We start from the raw sequence: 21,514 nt of genomic DNA, 5'->3' as shown, positions 1-21,514 counted from the left end.
TAATATGCTTCAATCAAAGTTGAGAAATTAGTAGATAAGTTGAAAGAGAGTTATTTTGTTTGAGTAAACAACTCATTTATATGTTATAGTATTAGAATTAATGATGAGAATAGTAAAGAAATAATATCTTTGACTATCTCATAAAATTTTGAGTTGATATTGAATGTATTTTACAATATAACTTTAGAAAGAAACCCCAATAAATTTAAATACAATGAAAAATCCTACAAATTCACCTTAAAAATGTGAATAGTTAACTAATTATGCACTAATAAAGATGAATAAATATAAAAGAGTGGAATAAATTATTTTATTTCTATCTTTGTTACTCTCCACAAGTTGGATGGTGTATCAATGAGGCTAAGTTTGAACAGGAGTTTCATTAACACAGATTTAGTAAGGGGTTTTGTAAACATGTATATAATTTAGATGGTAGAAAGAAATGAAAAAAAAACAAGTTTGATGATGCCAAGTTCTATCTGTTAGAACATTTAATCATAAAATTGATAAACAATGGAGGGTTTGAGTATATGGAGAAAGAGAGAGAGAGAGAATATAGTTAGTTAGAGAGTGATAACTGAGGGTGAGAATTTTTCTATTTTATTCATTGTACATTACAAACATACATCTAAGATATATATACAAGTGATTAGGATACAAAAACATCAAGTCAAATAAGAGAAAAAAACAAAAAGCCGGCCCCGTAACTGATTATACAAAATCTGTAACCGATTACAGGTAAAAAACAATAGAAAAACATTATCAGATGTAACCGGTTACTGTGAATGCGTGGCTGATTACAACAACTCCAAAAGCAATTTTCCAAGCTTATTTGACTTATTTTTTATGCCTGTAACCGGTTACACCCCCGTGTTAACCGGTTACAACACTTGAAATACTCAAAATCTCTTAACATACCACCTTATTTCAAGTGATCCAAGTCTTCCACACCAATGCTCATCTTTAACCTTTTGAACACATCATTTGCGACCCCTTAGTCAACTAATCAGCCACTTGGTCTTCACTTCTACAATATTTCAATCTCAAATTTCCTTCACTAACAAGTTCCCTTAAGTAGTGAAACCCCATCTCTATATGCTTTCTCCTCCGATGTGCAATTGGGTTCTTAGCAAGATCAATATCAGAAATATTATCAACCAGGAGTGTAATAGTTTCACACTCACTGCTGCCCAACTACTTCAATAAGTTCATTAGCCACACAGCTTGACACACACATAATGAAGCGACAATATACTCGGCCTCACAAGACGAGAGTGATGCCATCAGTTCCTTCTTCGAACACCATGAGATTGGTGTTCCACCAAACATAAAGATGTATCCAACTGTAGACTTACAATAATCTTTATCTCCGCATCAATTGGAATCATAGATTTAAGTTTTGTCCTATTAAAGTCATTTATGATAAATTCTTGAAGAGCAACTTCATGCTCATCTAGAGATTTATCAGACATCTTTTTCACTTGAGCAATATGATTTTTTTCTAAAACTTTATTTCTTATTTGAAAAGATTTTAATTCATTTGTCACTAGCTTTATCTTGACAATGACCCATAAGGTGTTGAATAAGAATAATTAAATCAGAACGAGATAATTTAGAAAATACCTTTTCTTCTTCTTCAAAATCTGAACCAGAGTCTGAGTCATATTCAGTGTCTAAAGATGTTAGAACCATCAGACCTAAATTGGCCTCTTCCTCATCTTTATCATATTCTTGTTCTTTATGAAGTTCATCCCATATTGTCATGGGACTCTTCTTGACTTTGTTTCTGAAGTTGTCATTATGATAACTTCTTTTCTTTAACTTGTCCTTCTGCAACTCTAGACAGTCAGCAATAAATTTACCAGGCTTCTTACAGTTGAAGCATCAATTTTGGTCATATTTCTTATCTCTAGAACATGATCCCCTAAATTCATTGCTTCTTCCTGAGGACCTTCTATTCTTCTTAGCCAGATATTGAATCTTCTTGATTATAAATGTCATCTCTTCATCTTCTAATCTTTCTTCAGAACCTCCTGCATGAGCAGCTTCTTCAGGTTCCCATACTTGAGGAGACTTATCAGATTGATCAACAGATTTTAAGGCAAGAGACTTAGATTTCTTTGCAGGTTCATCTCCCATGAGCTTTATCTCATGACTCTGGAGATTGCTTATCAAACTTCCAAGACTTATTCTGTTCAAATTCTTAACTTCTTGGATGGTTGTCACCTTTGGTCTATATTTGACAAGAAGACTCCTAAGAATCTTCTTGACATGATCATAAGTTGTATAGCTTTTGTTCGGAACTTGAAGTCCATATACTAGAACTTTAAACTTTGAGAACATGGTTTCAATATCTCCATCTTCCTTCATTATGAACAATTCACACTGCTGGACCAAAAGATTAGCCTTTGCCTCTTTCACTTGTTTATTGCCTTTATAGTTAACACATAAGGATTCAAAGCTAGTTTTTGCAGTAGACTTGTCAATTATCTTGAGGTACTTAGAGTAAGGTAGACATCTACCAAAATGTCATTCACTCTATGATGTTTTCTATGGATCTTATTTTGAGCAGGTGTGAGACTTTTTCTATCAACAACCATTCTTACTCCATCATCTGGAATATCAATGACATCTTTAAGAATGTCCTAGAACTCTTTATCAACGCTTATAATGTGAGTGTACATTTTACTTTTCCACCATTCAAACTTTGTAGAATCTCCATTGAAGGTTGGAGGTTTAGTAGTATATTTGTTCTTCTCAGAAGCACTAGAATTATAGTTCTTAACATTTTTACTACCATTACCACCAGAGTTATCAGTAGACATGTTTTTAATCTCAGAATCATTTCTAGTGTTTAGAGCACAAACTAGGGGCTGATGCCAAGTGAAGGTGAGAAAAACAAAACAAGGGGGTAAACTTTTATTAGCGTTTTCTTTCTTATGTACAAATCTCTTATCAAATTTTGAACTCAAAGTCTATAATTTGATCTAGAGGCAAGACTTTTGCAGTGGATAAAAATAGTCAGAGATAGAGAGTGAAACAAAGAGAGACACAAGCAAGTTTATACTAGTTCCTCCCACAAAATGAAAGTATTCCAGTCCCCTTGCACTTCTAGGGGATTTCACTATAATCACAAATGAATACAAATGCTCAAGCATACAAGCAAGAAAATTTCAATGCTCAAACACACAAGTAAGAGACTTCTGATGTTAAAGCACACAAGAAAGAGACTACAGATGCTCAAGCGCATAAGCAAGATGTAAGAATAAGATTGGTTCTACATCTGGCCTTGAGTTTTGATGATAACTTTACTTATTATCTTAAAGAATAATTGTGTACTTGAATGGTTTCTGTCTAGTGTAGATTTTGCTAAACAAGTTCTGACTCTAGTAAGAAGGCATGTGACGTCATCATATTTTGAACTCAACACTCTGGAAGAATAACTATGTGTGTTACAAAGGAAGTCAAGATTCTGAATGTTACTTCTGCAATAGTTCTAAGGAATGTTAGTACAAGTGCTTTTGATCATGACTTTAGCAAGGAAACTTTAAAGGCCTTCTAACGCTTTGCTTCTGTTTTCCCAAGTTTTGAAGATGCCGAAGACAAAGCTTAACTGATCAGGTTCTAAAGATATTAAGACATTACTTCTGAAGACTAGGTGCTAAAGACTCTGAAGACAAGGATCTGCTGAATAGGTTCTAAAGGTTCAAAGAGTTAGGTTCTGAAGACTCAAGTTCTGATCCTTCTACAACATACTTCAATCAACATAAAGACCGAAATCTCTAAAGACATAAAAGACCAAGATCAAGAATGGCTTGTGTGTGATGGTGAGAATTGTAAGTATCAGATATGCCTAAGAGGGGGGTGAATTAGGTTTTCAAAAAATAATCGGTTTTATGAGAATACTTCTAATAATTTTTGGTTAAGTGTTTGAAGGTTGTTGAATGGTTCTTTTCTTTTCTTGGTAATAGTGATGAAAGCGATAAAATGCGGAAAGGTAAAGAACGCAAGGATATATACTGGTTCCCTTCACAATCCGAGAGTACTCCAGTCCCCTTTCAAACACGAAAGAGATTTCACTATAGTTAGAATTATTATACAAGCCTATGCTTACTATCTAACCTATAGGGTGATCAAAGGTTCTTAACACCTTTAAGATCAAACAACATTAATGTGAATGAAGAACAATCCTCTTTAAACACAACACTTACTTCCAACAATCCTGGATAGTAAGGAGAAATAATCTTTTGAATTTATACAAGAGTTTATGATGAAAGATGGAGAGCAATATCAATCTTAGATTGATCTTCTTCTTCAAGTAAACAATTCTCAATAAATATATAAGTGTTCACAAATGAATGTATGCAACTTGTAAATATTTCTCAATCAAAATGTGTATGATAAGTTTCACCAAAAATTCTGGTTTATATGAACACTTGAAGATTTTGAAAGATGGAGAATTTTAATGCTTATGAATTGTTAATGAAGAAAGTGATTTTTTAATATGAAAGTTGCAGAATATATAGTGTGTAAAACACCCTTTGGAAAGGTTATATTTCCATGACACAATGCAATGGTTATGTGAAAATAATACAATTTCGTTTGGGTTCAAATATGCAAAGATAAGACACACTGGTTCAGTAGGAACCGGTTCCTGCCTGGGACAACCTGGTTCCTGCTGAACGTTACAGCAGAAATTTGAAAACACATGGGAACCGGTTCCCAGAGGGGTACAACCCGGTTCCTAGTAGTAAAAACCAGAACCTTAATTTTGCTGAATGCTGGAACCCGGTTCCCAGCTAGGGAGGAACCGGTTCCTGGAACCTTTCCTTAGAATTTTGCTTTTGAAAAAGGTTTCAAATGTTTACTAAGGTATGAAACTTTTATAGTATGATATGAAATGCATGTAGAATATATTTGTGAACATTTATATATTAAAGTGAGAATTATTTATACCTTTGACGCTTTAGCTTGATTTAAATCTTCACAATTCTTCAAGACTTGAAATGGTGTGAATTTGCTAAAGCTTGATATTCTTTTTGCACATCCTTTATGAAGGTTTGATATCCAAATTGTCTTCATCAAAACCAAGTATGATTGAGAAGCTTGCAATTACAAGCATAAAAGTACAAACGCAAATTGTGACCTCTACTCTTATAGGGTGGCGTAATGGCACTCTTATCTGTACTTGTTACGTACCATTCCCACCATGACCGTTGGGGACTTTATAGTTGGATTTGTATTTCCTATTCTACCCTCCAACGAATCTATCTTTCTTTATAAAGGAAACCTTGACAAGAATTTGAAATTAACTAATTAGTTCTACAAAACTAAACCAAGAGCTGCACAAACTCTTCTAAGATATTCTTTGTATAGTTTTAATTTTTGCAAGGAGCTTTTGTCCATATCTTGCTTTTAACACTTTTGTGTTGTTGTACTTAAATATTGTGTAATCTGCTTATTATAAACATCTTTGTATACACGACTTTGTAAATCAATGGTGGTTGATAGATTTCATGGGAGACTAAGTGATAGTCAGAATTCTCAAGAACACAGTGACTACAATCATTGTGGTTTGCCAATAAGGATCAACTGAACTTTTTGGGGTTGTCAACAAGGTTGATCGTACTTATTATGGTTGTCTGTAATCGGTTGGATTATAGTAGATTAAGCCCTTGTTGATAAGGCAAATCACCTTGGGGAGATTGGAGTAACTTCGTTAATAGTGAACCAGGATAAAAATAACCGTGTCATTTTTTTATTCACGTGTTAAATTTATATTTGAGTTGCAAAAAGATTATATTGGTTGCAACCTAATTCAAACGCCCATTTCTGATGTTTCTCGCACCTTCACAAGATACTTCTAACAATCTAACTTAAAGAAATAAAATATTATTTGAATATTACACTTGATATACAATCAAAGGCATAAACATAGTACTATTCAAAAAGACTTATGAATTTGTAAGATATACAAATGATAAAAAATGACAAGTTAAACTTGTGCTTTTGATTTGACATATTAACAACTCTTTTTATTGTCAAAGATTCGTTATTTTTCTTTAAGTCTCCAGCTCTTTATATTGAGAGACAGAAAAACATCGTTGAAGAAAAAAGCTTGCACAAGTGAGTCTTGGAGAAGCTTAATCATAGACGTTAGAATGTTTCTTAATATGGTTAATGTCGTTGAAAAGACTTTTGAATTCCCTTTGTTTCAAGAGGAATTATTTGTTACATCCTAGTTGTCTTAGCTGATTTTTGTTTGCATATGCACTTGATCAGAAGAAGACAAAATGATCTCTGAATCTGATCGTGACATATCAGAGTTTTCTTTAACCTTATATTGACCTTTTTAAGAGTCTGAGAACTTCAAAGGAAGTTGACCTCCTCTAGAGTCTAGATCTCAGGTTATGATCCTTTAGAGGAAGTTGACCTCCTCCAGAATTTGGATCTTTTAGCTCTTTTTTAATGTTCATTTTCAGTGCCAGTACTTAGTTTATATCATAAATTTTAGTCTATGGTCCTGCACACTTAAACATACATCACTATATCCAATTATTCTTTAAATACTTTGTTATCATCAAAACTTTTGAGATATGGTACAAACCAATTTTGTTCCAACATCCTTCACTGAAAAACCATTCAAGCCTGACATAGGCTTTGCCCATGTCAAACTTCAGCCCCACATACCCTTTGTTTAGTACTATTCTTCTTATGAAGAGAGTGAAAGACTTCACCAACAGAGACGAAACAAGGGCCTAACTGAGGAAAAAATAGAGCAATACAAAACTAAAATAAGCTAATAGAAAGGAAGATGATGGAAATAAACTTTGACCTTACAAGAGTAACCAACGGAACGCCGATCGCCAAGAACCACATGAAAAGAGAGAACCATATGAAAAGAGAGATTACCTCCACACCAGAAAACAGAAGCATAACCTCCATCGAAAAATCTCGACACTCACTCAAAAAAAGGAGGAGACTACATATATCACCACAAAGACTTCCAAGATCTAAAACGAAACGAGAAGAAAACACTATCCATAAAAAAAGCACTGAGATGAGACAAGACGAGGCAAGAGGAATAAAATAATAAAAATTAAAAGAATCAATCTGAAGAGATGTTTGAAGCGAATCTTGGAGGGCGTGTCTAAATTTGAAAACAATATGTTTGTCACTAAACCTCTAATCTCAATTTTTTTTTCTCATCCTTATTATCAACAAAGACCCTAAAACAAAATTTATAGGAAATAAATAAAAATATATTTTTTAAACTTATATTTAAAAATAGTTTTTTTAAAAGGAAGGTGAAATTGGTACTAGGATACCAAATTTTCTTATTAAAAAAAAAAAACAATTATATACACCGTAACCAGGTTGACGGACTTAATGGGCTTTTATAAAATCCAGTTAACAAAATCCAGTTCTTTTCGATTCAAATCCGCTGAATTACCACAAAACCCCACTCTCTTTCAAACCCTCTTCTTCCCCCACACAAGAAACAGAAACAAGGGTTATATACTTTTTTTTTTTTCCCTCCACAAACTCAATCTCTCTCTCCACTTTCACTTCCAAAACAACACAACCATGGACGGACTAAATATTCCTTACAACCCTCGTACTGTCGATGAAGTCTTTCGGGATTTCAAAGGTCGCAGAACTGCATTAGTCAAAGCCCTATCTACTGGTCAGTCTTTACCTTCCCACTATTTTTTTTTTTCAATTTTTTGAAATAATTTTTCTCTTTTTTTGTGTAAAAAATCAAAACCTAATTTAGTTTTTTTGTTTGTGTTCTTCACCAGATGTCGATGAATTCTTCCGGCAGTGTGATCCCGGTAACATTTACGTTCTTATAATGTTTGTGTTTTTTTGTTGTTTAATTTCGTAAAAAAAACCGTTACAGACGTAGGTTTTTTAATTTATGTTTTAAATTTGTTTATTCTATTTTGTTTCTTTCACGTTTCACGGTTTTTTTCTTCTGTCACGCCTTTTTGTATTTCCGTTTTTATTTTTTCACAGCTGCATGAGATGTTTTCCTTAATATGTAGTCAAATTGTGGCTTTAGCTGTCTATATCACTGTTGCATGTGGAATTTGAACCTATTTAGCTCGGAGGACTTGGACACAGCACGCGACGGAGACACTCTGACACCGATAATATAAACACAAAATTTTGTCTGTAATGCTTATCTGAATTGTCTGACATATGTGATATGTGGTACGAGTGTTAGACACTGATTCAAAGAGTGCCCAAGCAAAAGAGAAACCAAATATTTGGGGACACTTCTTTGACTATTTCTACACTTGTTTGATTTTTCCAACACTTGTTTGACTTTTTCACACTTGTCTACGGGTGTCATACAAGTATCAAATACCGCGACAATCCTACTTCATAGAGGTGTCCGTGCTTCATATATTTGAAGAAACTTCAATTTTCCATGTTCTGTGTTTGATAATACTGTGATGAATACAATAGTTTTCTTTAGAGTTTTTATTTTTCTCTGTATCTAATGCGGCATCTAGTCTGATTTTTTCCGCGTTGTTTTGATTAGTGTCATCCATACTGTCATAGTTCCATAGTTGAAATAGCAGAATGTGTTTTGTGTTTTTGGTTAATGTAAGTTAGTTAATTTACATGATCTTTTTGATACAGATAAGGAAAACCTTTGTCTTTATGGATCTCCCAGTGAGCAGTGGGAGGTGAATCTGCCAGCTGAGGAAGTGCCGCCTGAGATTCCAGAGCCAGCATTGGGTATTAACTTTGCGAGAGATGGGATGCAAGAAAAGGATTGGTTGTCTTTGGTTGCTGTACACAGTGATGCTTGGTTAATGTCTGTGGCTTTTTATTTCGGTGCTCGGTTTGGATTCAGTAAAGCTGATAGGTATTTGTTTTCCTTAACCTTTTACAGTGATTGTTTGCCTTCTTCTCAAGATGGTGATTAATTTGAGTTGTTATCTTGCAGGAAGAAACTATTTGATATGATAAATGATCTTCCAACCGTCTTTGAAACTATTGCAGGGGTTGTCAAGAAACAAGGAAAGGAAAAGTCGTCATCGGTTTCTAATAATAGCAGTACCAAATCTAAAGCAAACCCCAAGGTAAGCAAGCTTGAAAATCAAACTAATCACTGTCCACCAGCAGTTATAATTTTCTAGTTTCATAGGCTTTAGTAGTGTATTGTGTTGAGTTCATGTAATCAAACTTGGATCGGGTTCTCCCGTGATTCGGCCTTAATTAAAAGTTTAAAACTCATTATCCACTTGAGACCAACCACTTGGTTAATTTGAAAGTGTAGTCTGCGTGATTGTGTCACATGCATAAACCCTGATCGCAAGGGACCCAAATCCTGCATTTTGGAGCGCGAAGGTCTCCTATAATTTGAGGCGCTATCTGGTCTACGATTAGTATACACTCCTATATCTTTTTGGAGCGAGAAATTCTATATTTTTGTATTTTAAAACGACAATTGGTTTATGATTGATGTGATATTTAATAATTTAAGGTTGTTAATTCTTTTGGGTTTACATATGCAGCAAGGTTCTGAACCTCAGGCAAAATTTTCAAAACCAATGGCAATGCAAATGCAAATGCAATCAAAGGAAAATGAAGAGGATGGTCTAGGTGTGGACGAGGAAGATGAGGAAGATGAGGAAGTTGTGGAAGATGACGAAGAGAACGGAGAGACTTTTTGTGGGGCATGCGGAGAGAGCTATGAAACTAACCAGTTCTGGATTTGCTGTGACATTTGTGAGGTGTGGTTTCATGGAAAATGCGTGAAGATTACTCAAGCAAGAGCAGATCATATCAAACAGTACAAATGTCCATCTTGCAGCAGCAAGAGAGCTCGCCCTAGTAGTTTGATATAGGAGTTAGTGTAGATTGGTGACTCTAATTTTTCTCGCTTTTATGACTACTAATTTGTTCAGTTGATCAGGCTCATAAAACTTGCCTTTAATTTTAAGGTATGTTAGTTATATTAGGTACATATGCTACTATCGAACTATTCAGAATCAGGATATTTATTGCAGAAACAGAATTTGACATAATGTTCTGTCTCGTGTTTTCTTAGATTTTAATGTTCTGTACTTGGTGTTTATACTTTAGTAAATTTCATGTTATCTCTCAGAGTCTTTGAGTTGTGCATGCAACAAGATCTTGTTTTACTCAGCATAGAAGTGGAAGGAGTCCTTTTCAAGTTTATGAGTTGTGCGATTTGGTACGGTGTGCTGCAATCTCACCATGAAATTGATTCGAGATTTTCTTGAAGCCTCCCAAAACCACCTGAAATTCTACATCCTTTTCATCTTCATCTCAATTTGTATACCACCATTATCAAATGGCTCCGGTGCCTTCTGCTAGTGGGATTGGGTCTCCACCATTGCAAGAACAGTCATATAATAATCGTTCTTAAGAATATTTGAACTTAGCATCTTAAATATCTGACAGTCTTAATTTTAAAATAACATAATTATGCAACTCAACCCACTCGCTCATCATCGAAGTTGAATTGGTTTGTATTTGATGTGAGAAATACAAAATTTTGACCAAATTCAAACAATAAAATGTATTTCTCTCAGCTTGTGGAAACTGATAAGTGGGGTGGATGATCTGTGATAAGTGGGGTGGATGACCTGTGGTGTACAAGGTTCTAATTTCTAAGCTTTGGAAGGATATATCAAGGCTAGTGCCTGATTGTGCTTAACTACGTCTACGTCTGATGGTGTATTGGAGATGGCAAAGAGATAGAACTTTGAAATGATTGTTGGATAGAGTCTGGATTGGTGATCAAGGACATGAATGTGCAGATTCCTCGACAGCTGAACATGGTTACACTGATTGATCTGGCGGGGAACAATGGTGAATGGAACTGGCAGCTTCTAGATTAGTGGCTGCCGGATTTAATCATCCAGAAAATTAAAGCGCAGCCACCACCAAATATAGATTATGAAAGATATGACTAGTCAGTTTAGGTACCAGAAACAGCTGCGGTAAAAGAGATGTATGTAAACTTGGTTAGAAGAGAGGATATGAATGAAATCTGGGAGTTGAACATGTAAAAGTGCATCAAGAGTTTTCTATGACTATTAGGATATGATAAATTATTAATGAATCTTCAAAAAAGCTTGAGAGGATTAGGTGGTGCGGCGTGTATGTTGTGTTGTTGCGCCTGGTAATTGATGTTGTATGTTTTTAGAGACTGCCAAAAAGCTAAATAGTTTTGGGTGAATAGAATTCAAGATAACATTCTGATGGATTTTTTCACTATGGACTACAAGGAGTGGTTCCAACTGAACCTTGGCCAAACGAAGAAGTGAAGTCGGTGATGGATTTTTTCACTATGGACTACAAGGAGTGGTTCCAACTGAACCTTGGCCAAACGAAGAAGTGAAGTCGGTTTTGACAGTGGAATGTAAATGGTTGGTTATTTTCAAAAACCAAATCATAACTATTTTAAAACCATTTAAATGGTTTGGATTTATAACCATAACCACATTTTAATCAAAATTGGTTATAAAATCGGTTATGATTATATAACCAGTTTTTTTAAAAAAATCCAGTTTTAAAATTTTTTTTTCTGAAAATATTTTTTTTCAAAAAAAAATTAAAATTTTGAGAATTAAAATATTTAGATTTGGATTATAACCGAATCCAAAATAATTTAACCGGTTAATAACCATTTAATTATATCCGGATTATATGAATGGATAACCAAACCATTAATAACTAAACCGGTTAATAACCATTCAATTATATTTGGATATTTAAAAATGGTTTAGGTTTGGTTATGGATTTGAACATCAAAACCAGATATTTTGCACACCTCTATATGTCATTGTTTATGGTATTGACACAAACTGGAGCTACACGAGGATAGTTTGAAAGACCTCTTGTTGGGTAGTTAGCTCACGAGGATAGTTTGAAAGACCTCTTGTTGGGTAGTTATGTGCAGAGGAAGATATAATAGTATGATGAAGCTAAGAGAAATAAAGATATAGCCAGGGGAAAAGTATCATCATGGTGGGGTGAAAAGCGTTAGTGGAAGGAAAATTGGTTTAAGTTTAATATGGATGGAGCTATCAATATTAATAACAAAGTGGGGCATGGAGGAATTTTTCCTGACAATAGGAAAAGGTGCAAAGGCGGTTTCTTCATTGGCGTTGGAGTTTGTAGTACCTTTAGGGCGGAGCTTTGGGAAGTTTTGGAAGGATTAAATCTTACTAGACGACTAGGTATCAGAAAAGTGGAGCTCACAGTGGACTCGTTATCGCTTAATAAAACATTAGAGTCGAGCGTGTCTAGAGACATGGAAGGGTACACTTTGGTCAAGCAAATCCATAATCTCTTGAAGATGCAAGAAAATGTGAGGGGAATAGTTTGAAAAACCTGTTGTTTGGGCAGAGGAAGATACAAGAGTATGATGAAGCTAAGAGAAATAAAGATATAGCGACCGGAAAACTATCATCATGGTGGGGGGTGGAAAACGTTAAAGGAGAATCGATTTAAGCTCAATATGGATGAAGCTAGCAATATTAGTATCAAAGTGGGGCGTGGAGGAATTATTCCTAACAATAGGGAAGGGTGCAAAGGCAGCTTCTTCATAGGCGTTGGAGTTTGTAATACCTTTAGGGCAGAGCGTTAGGAAGTTTTTGTAGAATTAAGTCTTACTAGGCGACTAGGTATCAAAAAAGTGGAGCTCAAAGTAGACTCGTTATCGCTTGTTAAAACATTAGAGTCGGGCGTGTCTAGAGACATGGAAGGGTACATTTTGGTCAAGCAAATCCATAATCTCTTTAAGATGCATGAAAACGTGAGGGTGGTGCATTCTTATAGAGAAGCAAACTCATGTGCGAACACTCTTGCTAAAGCAGAGATTAATAGTATGCAAAAAGTAGTTTTTCGAGAAAAGGCGCCAAATTTCATCAATTCTTTGATTGAAAGGGATGCAAGGGGTACCGTTTTTCCTAGGATGGTGGGGTAGTTTCTATTTAGTTTTGGACTTAGGCCTTCTTTATAACCAAATAAATGTAATTGTGTCAGATTACTGATTGGACTAAAATTGACCAAATTCAACCCATGAACACTCCTAAAAATAAGCATAATAATAATAATGAAAGAACTTAATTAATATTTTAGTTGTGTTATTTAAATATAAAATACCACTTTAGACCCTCTTTTTAATTTTTCTTACTCCCACTTCTTACTCGTAATCTCTTTCTCTTATGGATATGTTCATGCAAGAATTTATTTGATAACTCTACCGATACTTGTTGGTAAGAGTCGCAATGGATGTTATTCTATCAAAAAGTTAAGTCTGTCTTATTTGGTTTGATGTGTACCTCTTTTATACTCTCATTTCTCCCGTTTGATCCAAGACAAAGGCTTTTAATACCATTCATTAGTATAATGAGAATTTATAATCATTTATTCGATAACCATTATGTGGGGGACATTGTGTGAACACATTTATAATTGCTCATAAATATTTGTTCGTGGATATCCTTCTGGAGTCTTGCTACAAGTCACATTGGAGAAGCTTTCTTAGGTCGAACAAGAGGTAACATTGCCAAGGGAAGCTATCCAGAAGCTCAAGAAAAACCTTGCGTATGAGCGTATGAATGACTTTCTGTTCGGGGACTAAGGTTTTGAAAGATCCAAAGAACATGCTTTATGCCTCTTACTTAATCTCGACCTATATGAACTGGATTATTTCAAGGAGGTGGTGGATGGATGCCTGGTAGAAGAAGTTGACCTTAAGCCAACCCCCGACTCTGATCCTTCTTCAAAAGCTGGAATCGTCGCCAAAGATCAGCCTCTCGAGAAGACTAATGCTGAGGTGATTCAAGATCTTCAAGGCGATAATAATGTTGCACCTCTTCTGAGGAAGTCTCTTTTTTTTTCTTTGTTGTTTATTTAACCCTTTGAGGTTCTTATGTACTCCCTCCGTCTCATATTATTTGTCACATTTGGTCATTTCACACAGATTAAGAAACAATAATAAATAGAAGAGGGAGAATAACGACTTAACCAAATTATTCTAATTAACTATTAGTGTATTCAAATTAGCATTAATGTTAAGTGAGAAAATAATAAATTAAGAGTATTTATTAGAGGGTACAATTGAAAGATTTAGAGCTCGTTTGGCCCAACTTTTTTAAGTCTTAAAAGTTACTTTAAAGTTAGAGTTAAAAATAAGAGCTTTCAAAATAAAGTTAAAGTTATTTGGTTATGATTATTTTTTAAACTTTAAAATTATTTTTAATTTAAAAATTGTTTCGGAATATATATATATATATATATATATATATATATATATATATATATATATATATATATATATATATATATATATATATATATATATATATATATATATATATATATGGCATATCTTATGAGAATGCCATATTTATATGAGAATGTGAGAATGAATCTGAACCGTTGGATTTTAAAATAGATGGTGGAGATTATGAGTGAATAGTTTTTTTCTCTCTCCTACTTCATTTATTTCAAGATGCAGAAGAGAGAAAAAAAAGATTCACTCATAATCTCCACCATTTATTTTAAAATCCAACGGTTCAGATTCATTCTCACATTCTCATATAAATATGACATTCTCATATGATATGCCCTATATATATATATATATATATATATATATATATATATATATATATATATATATATATATATATATATATATATATATATATATATATATATATATATATATGAGTCATGATCAAATGACACCAATGTATAAAATTTAGTAACTTGACATCTCTAGTAACTCTTTACCACATAACTTTATAACAAAATTCATCATTAGATTAAAAATTATTATGATATAGATCATGCATATAGAATTTAACATCAATCGGAGATCGTTTGATATGTGTACGAGATGCATAATATATATATATATATATATATATATATATATATATATATATATATATATATATATATATATATATATATATTGCGTATTGATTAATTGTTGTATTTACATATATAATTTAGTGTATATGTATAAGAAATTAATAATATTATTATTGAAAATCACTATACAATAAAAAATATATAATATACAAAATAAATAAAAGTTAAAAAAATACGAGTATCTATAAAAATTTAATGTAAACAGAAAAAGATAAAAAAAAAGAATAAATAAAATATAACATGTTATGAACCATAGAAAAAATTGAAAAACTTACACTTTATTGTATTAGTGCCATTTTTTTAATAAAAAGTGTTTTCAATGGGATTCGAACCGCGTCCACATGTTTTAAGCTCCGAAAAAGTTGGTTTCAACTCCTTTTTTACAAGCTCCTTTTATTCAATTTTTTCTCTTTAAAAAAAAGCTACTTTTTTTCATAAGAGCTTTCTAAAAAATGTGTTTGGCCCTCCATTTCCTTATAAGGAGAATAAAAGTAGATAAAAAGTTGGGCCAAACAGACTCTATATAAAATTGTCTTGGTAATCTAAAGTGACAAGTATTTTGGAACAATATTTTTGTTTAAATGTGATAATTATTTTTAGACGGAGAGAATAATAATTATCTTGTGCTATTTTAATTTAAGTTTTCAATTTTTTTTTAATAAATTACGATGCATAAGGCATAACGATTCTTTTTCCTTTTGTTTCTTCAACCATTGTTTCAAGAATTTGTTTATTTAAAGTCGTATTTTTGAGTTTTAAGGATTTATTTATAAATTCAAATTTTTGAATTCTGTTCTTGGACTTCTTTTGAAAACTTTCTATGCACAAAAATATTATTAACCTAAATAATAATATTATAGAAAAACTCAATTCTATTCGAATGATGAGAATAATAAAATATAATTTTTTTTAATAAAAAAATTTCATATTCCTTCCGTCTCAAAATATAGAAAAAAAATCATTTTTCTTGTCTCGAGAAAAAAATCATCTTAAGGTAAAATTAAATGCAAATTGCATTTAACTTACATTCTCTTTCATCATTTCTATAAGACTAGTTACAATGAGGAGTTGAATAAAATTATTAAGTAGTTGAGTGAGTGTAATGGGGTGTTGAATAAGGTGTTAAAATGATGTGGATTAATTGGTGTTAAATTTATTCAACATGTTGAATGAGAAAGGTGTAGGACCATGGAACAATTGGCAAAATGTGATTGGTTGTTGGGATTTTTATATGATTTTAATTATTTAGGGTCAATTATTTCATAGTAAATTAATTTTTTTCACCAAAATTCATCATTTTTTCCTCTATAAATAGAAACTTGGTTCATTTCATTTGGACAAAGAAAAATAATCAAAAATTTTCTCTCTAATTTTTCTATTTAGTCTTCAATAACTTATTAATTTAAAATAAATTAAAATAAATTATTTAAAATTTAATTATTTTAATTTAATTTAAATTAGTAATTATTATTAATATATAACCGCATAAAAAAACATAAAAGAAAATAAAAATATGAAATAAAATTGGTGGGATCGGGTGTTGAATTTTATTAAACAAAACCATTGTAGTGAGTAAAAATTAAATAAGTGTTGAATTATTAGGTGGGAGAGAGAAGATGATGTGGACTATAAAAAGTGGAAAAAGAGGGTGTTGAATAATTCAACCATTGTTGATAGTCTAACCAACAACGAAGTAAATTTTTTTTTACATCTTCAAAAGCACTTTATTTCAAGAAAACCATAAGTCAAATGATTGTGTTTTTACTTTTTTTAATAAACATGATTTTATTTTTTTCTCTTATAATTTGGAACGGAGCAAGTATATTATAAATATTTTTTATTTTATTTTATTTCATTTATACTCAATTATAAAAATACATATTTATTTAAACAGGATAAATAAAAATCAATTAAGAAAATATATTTTATAAGAAATTTATATTTATTATAAAGACGTTAATTTTTATCATTCAATATTTATGTCTAATATATAAAATCAACAGCATTGTATTGTTTTTGTATTTTTTAGAATTAGTATATCTATTATTTTTAATAAAATATAAAAAAATGTGATAAATATATATCAATCATATGATTTATTTTCAAAATTACATATTTTAAAGATATATATTGATAAATAGATAAATAAGAATAAATGATTGAAAATATATATTAGGATAATAAATATTACAAATAAAATGGAATATCTAAAATTAATTGATAAGTATCATTGAAATAAAGATAAATAAAGATAAAAAACAATTACAAAAAAAAAAAAGAAACACATAAAAGGTTTAGGAAGCTACTAGAAGTAAACAGAATGGTAAATCAAATTAATGTTCTCCTTTCTAACTTGAAACTACCAGAGGTTTCAAGTAACACCGTTTTTTCTCTGTGCTGTTTCATTTTTCTTGAACCTTCTACTTTCTTCTTCCTTTTCACCCTTTAAATACTCCAATTCATCACCACCTTTATCATCACACAAAACATCAAAAATCATTTCATCAAAGTAGATACAAAATTCAGAGGAAGCCTGCGAATATGGATTTCAGATTGATGGGTTTGGATGCTCCAGTATTGCATGCTCTGCATCAAATGATGGACCTTTCTGACGACAATTCTTCCGACAAGTCATCATTACACAATGCTCCTACAAGATCCTATGTGAGAGACGCCAAGGCGATGGCTGCAACTCCGGCAGACGTGAAGGAATATTCGAATTCATACGTGTTCGTGATCGACATGCCAGGATTGAAATCCGGTGACATAAAGGTTCAGGTTGAAGATGATAACGTGCTTGTGATAAGTGGTGAAAGGAAGAGAGAAGAAGAGAAAGAAGGTGCTAAGTATTTGAGAATGGAGCGAAGGGTTGGAAAATTCATGCGCAAATTTGTTCTTCCTGAGAATGCTAATACTGATGCAGTTTCAGCTGTGTGTCAAGATGGGGTTCTCAGTGTTACGGTTGAGAAATTGCCTCCGCCTCAGCCTAAGAAACCTCGAACTATTGAGGTTAAGATTGCTTGAAATTGAAACCTTGTTTTGAATTATCATGATCTTTGGGGCAGAGGAATACTATGTGGTTTTTTCTTTTTCTTATGTTTTGTTGTTGGAATTATTGCTGGAGTTAGTTTGGTTTGATGCATTGGGAGGATGTTTAGATTGTTGTACGGAATCAGCTGTAACTTTGATTTGTAATGCAATGAAGTGGTTCTGTTTTGGATTCACTCTGTTTTTTCTTGCATTTCTTTTCCAGAATGAGTTCTTGATGACAAATTAATTGATAACGTGTAAATTAAACTGTTCATATTATAAAGACCTATGATTGGATATTGTATCTGAAAATTACCATGGTGATAAGCAGTTCCATTGTTTGAAAGAATCTAGAATGTATTGAGAGGCAGTATATAAAAGGAGCGACATACTAGAGAGTTTCTATCTCTTTTTACTGTTACCCTAGGATTTCGACTTACTAAATAAATGAGAAACTAAGACCCAAAATTGGCAATTGGGCCTCAATTTGGTAAAAAAGGCCCTAAATTGGTTAATTGGGCCTCAAGTTAATATCTACACTACCAGTTGGGTCGAAGCGTTTCGACCAAATAACGTTTAGTAGTCGAAGCTGTTCGAATAGGAAGATCGTCTGAGGTTTTAGCGTTCGACCAGACCAAAAAGATGCGAAGACTTAAGGGTTTTTGGCTGCAGAAAGCGAAGTAGAGGTCGAGAGGCAGTAGAAGTTAAGAGGCAGTTCCAGGCAGTTTTTCTGGCAGTTCTCACAGGACGCGTGGAAGTCTCACAATTGAAGATCTTGCATGTCGAAGACACGTGTTGACTGATAGTCAGTCGACCGTTAGTAGTAGTTATTTTATTTTTCTATTTAAGCAAGTTTCATAGGAATAGTTAAGGGTCCGCATTTTCTACATAAACACAAGTAAACTCAAATCTCTGCGCAATGAGTAACGAGTGCAACTTTGGAATGTACCTATGCGTACCAGTTTAATTAAATGCAATCATTTTACACTACATTTTATCTTTCAGTGCACATTTACTGTCTTTCTTTTTTATTGCTTTGATTTACTTTAAAGACTTTAATTTCAGTGCTTACTTTTACGTTAAAGTCACTATTTTACATTTAATACAAATCAGATACACATAACATAACAAAATAAAACAATCAGTCCTGGAGTATTCTAGTTGACTCCGCAAAGTAACCTTTAAAAAGGAAACAAACGCTTGTTTACCAGTTTTCTGGGTAAACAGTTACACAAATAAATTCTGAGTTCAAGAATTAGTCATATAACTTAACTAGATTGCTTAAGAAACTTATATCTTTTTTGTCAAGGAAATCTACACAAGCATTACTTTATCAGAGAATGTGATAAAGAGAAGTATCGCAATCTAAATTCGTATATTTCTTTAATAATGACTTTTGACATACTAGAATAATGGTGGAACTTGGAAATCCACTGTGCATCATATAAACCACATGCTGGGAATTAGAGAAATGCCCTAATAAAAATATCTTTCAATAGTTGTGTTAATTGGGATTTTATTTTCAATAAGCTATTTATACATACATTCAGTATAGAATGTTAATTGTGATATTGTTTTTAGTTGTCAAATCAAGAGATTTAATTGCAATTTAAGTCTCTTTATTATTATTATTTTTTTAAAATTTTGATTTTTTTATTTTAAAAATTACAATTTTAGTTTTCTTTTAAAGTTTTTTTGTGTAATTTTTGTCTCTATATTTTTTTTTCCTATAAAATTAGTTCTTATTTTAGTCACATTTTCATCAGAAAATTCAAAAGGGGATCAAAATTGTGATTTTAAAAATGGGGGACGAGAATCTAAAATAAAATAAATTATGGAGACCAAAATTGTAATTAAACCTATATAATAATTACTGACTTGAGCATGAATTATATGCAACTATTACCCCGACCAAATCAATCGACTAGTTCAAAAAAATCAATCTCGATGACGACTAACATTTGATCATCTTTTAAAAGAAGCTTCCTTGCACGAAGGAACATTAGTGTCGTCTATACTCCACTGCTTCATCTTTTGGCCTATAATACTAGATCCAACAACCTTAGACGGTTGGCGCTCTTGCACCTCGTCTAATGGACGGGGAAATCCAAGCGCGTATAGTTTTTATTGTAGATCCACCTCAAAAAGGAAACATCCCACTTCACAACATATTCTCAGGTCAAGTTGCAAAAAATGAAACAAACACTTTGCAGAGAAACCTATTGATAATATTTAATCGACAATATATAGTTTTTGAACTTTAGAACGAACGACTTTGGGAGGATAAAGTTCTGAATCACCACCGTTTTCAAACTTCATGGCGTCACAATAACATGGTAACCAACCATAATGATGACTGGCCCATGCATCAAGGGTAGACAGTGTCATCGTAGGTAAAAAAAACACGGTCTCTCTGAACTAAGAGGGACTTCTCCGTATTCTCTCTGTCCTATATTTGTAAGCAAATGTCATTTTTAAGTTTACTGAATAATTAATGTATTTGATATATATGTAGATCAAATACATTAATTATTCAATGAACATAAATTTTTTTTTTGCTTATAATATGAGACAGAAGAGTACATTACAAACAAGAAAAAATATGCCTGAGGACTCATGATTGACATCATCAAAGAACCATTAATTCCTCTTCCTCTTGGAGAAGAAGAATTTCTAATTCAATTCTTTCACTAGGAGGATCAGTACCTTATCAATCGAGAACTTCCAAAAAGAAAAAAAGAAAATGAATACTTATGACAAAACAATTGAACTTGATAAGCACATGGAATTGATTGACATCCTTCTAAATTTTCAAAGTACAAGGGCCAAACTAATGTGAGTTGTTTTTCCTCTCCCTCAAGTTTGGAGCCATGATCTAGTTTAGGGGATTGAAGAAGAAATTTATCAACTTATAAAGTGAATTTCGTTGGCACTTTTCTAGATATTTTAGGATCTCTCAAGTCAATCAACCCAAACTCGCACCTTTAATTAAGTCCATAATGTCCTATTCTATTTTTTACGGACTTTTTTATATTAGGCTAAAAGAAGCGAATATGCCTATTTGTCACCTTTATCCATTCAGTTACACATTTAACTTATCTGAAAATAATCGTTATAGACAATGTTTATTCAACTTTGAGATAAAAATTAAATTAATACTTTGATATCTTTGAATTTAGCTCAGTATCAGTACTCTTAGCCAATCAAACAACATTTCAATACCTTTAAATTTAATTAAATTTAATTGAATATTATATCCTCATTCAATCAAACAATTTAATTTAATGTCAAGTCACTTTTATATTTAATTTAAGCTTAAAATAAATTAAAATTTTAAAATAATTTTAATTAAAGATAATAGTATCCTACTTAAACTAATGAGAACGAAAAAATTTACTTAAAACTTTTATTTAATTATTTCAATCTAATTTAAATTTTACACATCCATCAGCATAAATGTATTTATTTTTCAAAATAAAAGTATGAGATTAAAATATAATTTTTCAAATTATATGATACTAAACAATTTTAAAACTGAGCTATA

At 32.1% G+C, this 21,514-nt stretch overlaps 2 protein-coding genes across 2 annotated transcripts; both read left to right on the top strand.

Annotated features, from left to right (window-relative positions):
* The first annotated feature begins 7,447 nt into the window (after positions 1–7,447).
* LOC131596376 (PHD finger protein ALFIN-LIKE 4-like) lies at positions 7,448–10,102 on the top strand. Its single transcript, XM_058869011.1, has 5 exons — positions 7,448–7,687; positions 7,803–7,835; positions 8,653–8,881; positions 8,963–9,098; positions 9,534–10,102. The coding sequence occupies exons 1-5, from the start codon at positions 7,588–7,590 to the stop codon at positions 9,864–9,866; spliced, it is 831 nt and encodes a 276-aa protein (XP_058724994.1). The 5' UTR covers positions 7,448–7,587; the 3' UTR covers positions 9,867–10,102.
* A 7,224-nt stretch (positions 10,103–17,326) lies between these two features.
* LOC131600543 (17.9 kDa class II heat shock protein-like) lies at positions 17,327–18,164 on the top strand. The gene has a single exon (XM_058872687.1). The coding sequence runs from the start codon at positions 17,482–17,484 to the stop codon at positions 17,962–17,964; it is 483 nt and encodes a 160-aa protein (XP_058728670.1). The 5' UTR covers positions 17,327–17,481; the 3' UTR covers positions 17,965–18,164.
* Positions 18,165–21,514: the final 3,350 nt, after the last annotated feature.

Source organism: Vicia villosa, linkage group LG4 (assembly GCF_029867415.1).
Source record: "Vicia villosa cultivar HV-30 ecotype Madison, WI linkage group LG4, Vvil1.0, whole genome shotgun sequence".
Classification (NCBI taxonomy): Eukaryota; Viridiplantae; Streptophyta; class Magnoliopsida; order Fabales; family Fabaceae; genus Vicia; species Vicia villosa.
Note: the sequence above shows the minus strand (reverse complement) of the source record. Positions and strands in the feature narration are given on the sequence as shown.

Excerpts from the sequence above, each read along its gene's own strand:
- LOC131596376 (XM_058869011.1), top strand. The coding sequence starts at position 7,588 with ATGGACGGACTAAATATTCCTTACAACCCTCGTACTGTCGATGAAGTC. Across the intron at positions 7,688-7,802 it reads AGTCAAAGCCCTATCTACTG|ATGTCGATGAATTCTTCCGG; the intron begins GTCAGTCTTTAC and ends GTTCTTCACCAG. Across the intron at positions 9,099-9,533 it reads AATCTAAAGCAAACCCCAAG|CAAGGTTCTGAACCTCAGGC; the intron begins GTAAGCAAGCTT and ends TTACATATGCAG.
- LOC131600543 (XM_058872687.1), top strand. The coding sequence starts at position 17,482 with ATGGATTTCAGATTGATGGGTTTGGATGCTCCAGTATTGCATGCTCTG.